The sequence below is a fragment of the Portunus trituberculatus genome, chromosome 23, assembly GCF_017591435.1.
Source record: "Portunus trituberculatus isolate SZX2019 chromosome 23, ASM1759143v1, whole genome shotgun sequence".
Classification (NCBI taxonomy): Eukaryota; Metazoa; Arthropoda; class Malacostraca; order Decapoda; family Portunidae; genus Portunus; species Portunus trituberculatus.
In genome coordinates this window covers 857,501-859,755 of record NC_059277.1, presented here as the reverse complement: position 1 = coordinate 859,755, position 2,255 = coordinate 857,501, and the positions used below count along the sequence as shown (strand labels likewise).

Below are 2,255 nucleotides of genomic sequence, written 5' to 3'. Positions count from 1 at the left end.
AAATAAGCAAACAAAGGAAGAACAATGAAACACACGAGGTCATATCATAGAAAATCAAATAAAAACTACATCCACAAACATCATAAAGGAGCACAAGAAAAAAAACCAACCATTATACTCAAGAAAATAAGAAAAATACCCTTTAATCCCTTCACTACTGGGGCACATTTATACCATGAGTTTTGTGTACGATTAGACCATTTTATTGACACAAGGATTGGTCTATGGAGGTCAGAAGATTAATGGCCAGAGTCTTCACTATTTTAACCACCAACATGAGTTTCTGAAGCTGTATAGAACCACCAAATAGTAAGAAGAATAAATATGGAAAGGCGTCATGATACTGAAGGGGCTAAACACACCCAGTAGAGAAACACAAGGAAAGTAAAACCACAACATCAAGTCATATTAACCAGTATATTTCACACAACAACACAGAACAAGGAAAGAAAACACGAACAGAATCCACCCATTAGAACCCTCTCTCGGCACCTCCAGGCAGCCGTACAGCGCAGAAACCCTTTAAAACCTCACGTGCGGAGACATTAAACCCATTTTCACCCAACTGACGGCTGTAATTTATATTCTGTCAGGTTAATCACGAAGCCAAGAGTGTGTTTTTTTTATTTTCACCTGCCTGGGTCCTGGAGGGTGGGTAAAAGGGTAAAGGGGGCTGGAAAGAGTGGGTAAATGGGTGTTATGGGTGACGTGGGGCATTGTGGATGTGAGTTTCTTACACTTGCAGTATATATTCGTGAGTGGAAGCGGTGTCCGAGTCGGTGTGGGTGTTGGTGCCCTCTGGTGGTGAAGTGTCCAGCTCCTCCTCATACCTGTCCGGGCTGGAGGTGTGGAGAGAAGAGGCGTGGATTAATAGTAGAGAGGAAGAAAGTTAGAGGTAAGACAAGGAAGGTTGGAAAGACAAAGGAGAGACAGAAGAGAGGTTAGAGAGACAAGGAGAGTGTGGTTTAGTTGTGGAGGGAAGAAAATGAAAGAAATGACATGGAAGGTTGAAAAGAGAAGAGAGAATTAAGAGAGTTTAGAGAATTTAGGAACGTGGGTTAATCGTGGAGGAGAAAGACAGAGAAGGATGAAAAGAGAGAGAAGAGATAGATAGAAGGTTAGATAAGCAAGGAGTGTGGGTTAATTATGGAAATAGACGAAGGAAGTTAGAGAAAAAGACGAGGAAAGTTTGAAAGAGAGAAAAAGAGACGGAAGGGAGAATGTGGTGATCGTGGAATTAGATGAAGAATGTTAGAGGAACGACTAGGAAGGCTCGAGAGAGAGAGAGAGAGAGAGAGAGAGAGAGAGAGAGAGAGAGAGAGAGAGAGAGAGAGACGGACGAAGAAGCTTGGTTAGTTGAAGTTTAGGGGAAAGAGGAAGTAGAAAGTTGGAGGAGACAAGGTAGGAGGGAAGATAAGGAGTGCTGGTTAGTTGAGGGGAGAGACAAATTGAAGGCTGAAGGAAAGTCATAAGAAAGGTTAGGTTAGGTGGGTTTGAAAAGAGAGGAGTCACAAGAGAGAAAGTGAAAAGACAATGAAAGGTGAACAGACAGAGAAAGGTGAACAGACAGAGTGGACAGACAGAGGAGGTGAAAAAAAAAAGGGTGAAAAGGCAGAGAAAAATGAAAAGACAAAGGATGAACAGACAAAGAAAGATGAAAAAAATAGGGTAAAAAAAAAAGTGCTTAACATTTACAGATCTTAAGTCTAATTAGTGCGTCTCGCTCTGCCAAATATCTTTAATTACTGGAAATGCGTGTTTTGTTAGGAATTTCTTATTATCTCTCTTATTTCATCCCTTTTTTCACTCATTAAGCTTCTTCTATTTTTTTTTCATTTGTTTTATCTTTAATTAGTGAAAGTAAGTTTTTTTATCATGTTTTTTTTTTTTTTTCATTTTTTAACCCTCTTCTAATTACACGTCTTCGATATTTTAGTCTATTTTGTCTGTCTTTGATTTGTGGAAGCGTATTTTATTATAAGGAATTCAGTTTTCTTATTCCTTTTTTTTCCCCATTCACTAATTAAACCGATATTTTTTTCAGTTTTCTTATTCCTCATTTTCTTTTTCCCATTCACTAATTAAACACATATTTTTCCCTATTTCCTTTCACCTTCCTTTAATTCGCATCCTCCATTTCCCTTTTCTCTTGACATGAATCGTATCAATCTCCATTTTTCACCTTTCATTCCTTAACTAATAACATTTCACTGACTTTTCCTATTCCTTCATCATTTCACTATCCACCATCCACC

At 38.7% G+C, this 2,255-nt stretch overlaps 1 protein-coding gene across 1 annotated transcript in view; it reads right to left on the bottom strand.

Moving 5' to 3' along the window:
- Positions 1–398: 398 nt before the first annotated feature.
- The window catches only part of LOC123507888 (transmembrane protein 72-like), a 39,091-nt gene continuing 37,234 nt past the window's right edge, over positions 399–2,255 (bottom strand). The window contains exon 6 of the mRNA XM_045261175.1: positions 399–839. Within this exon, the coding sequence (XP_045117110.1) occupies positions 734–839 (106 nt within the window). The 3' untranslated portion in view covers positions 399–733. The remainder of the gene's footprint in view (positions 840–2,255) is intronic.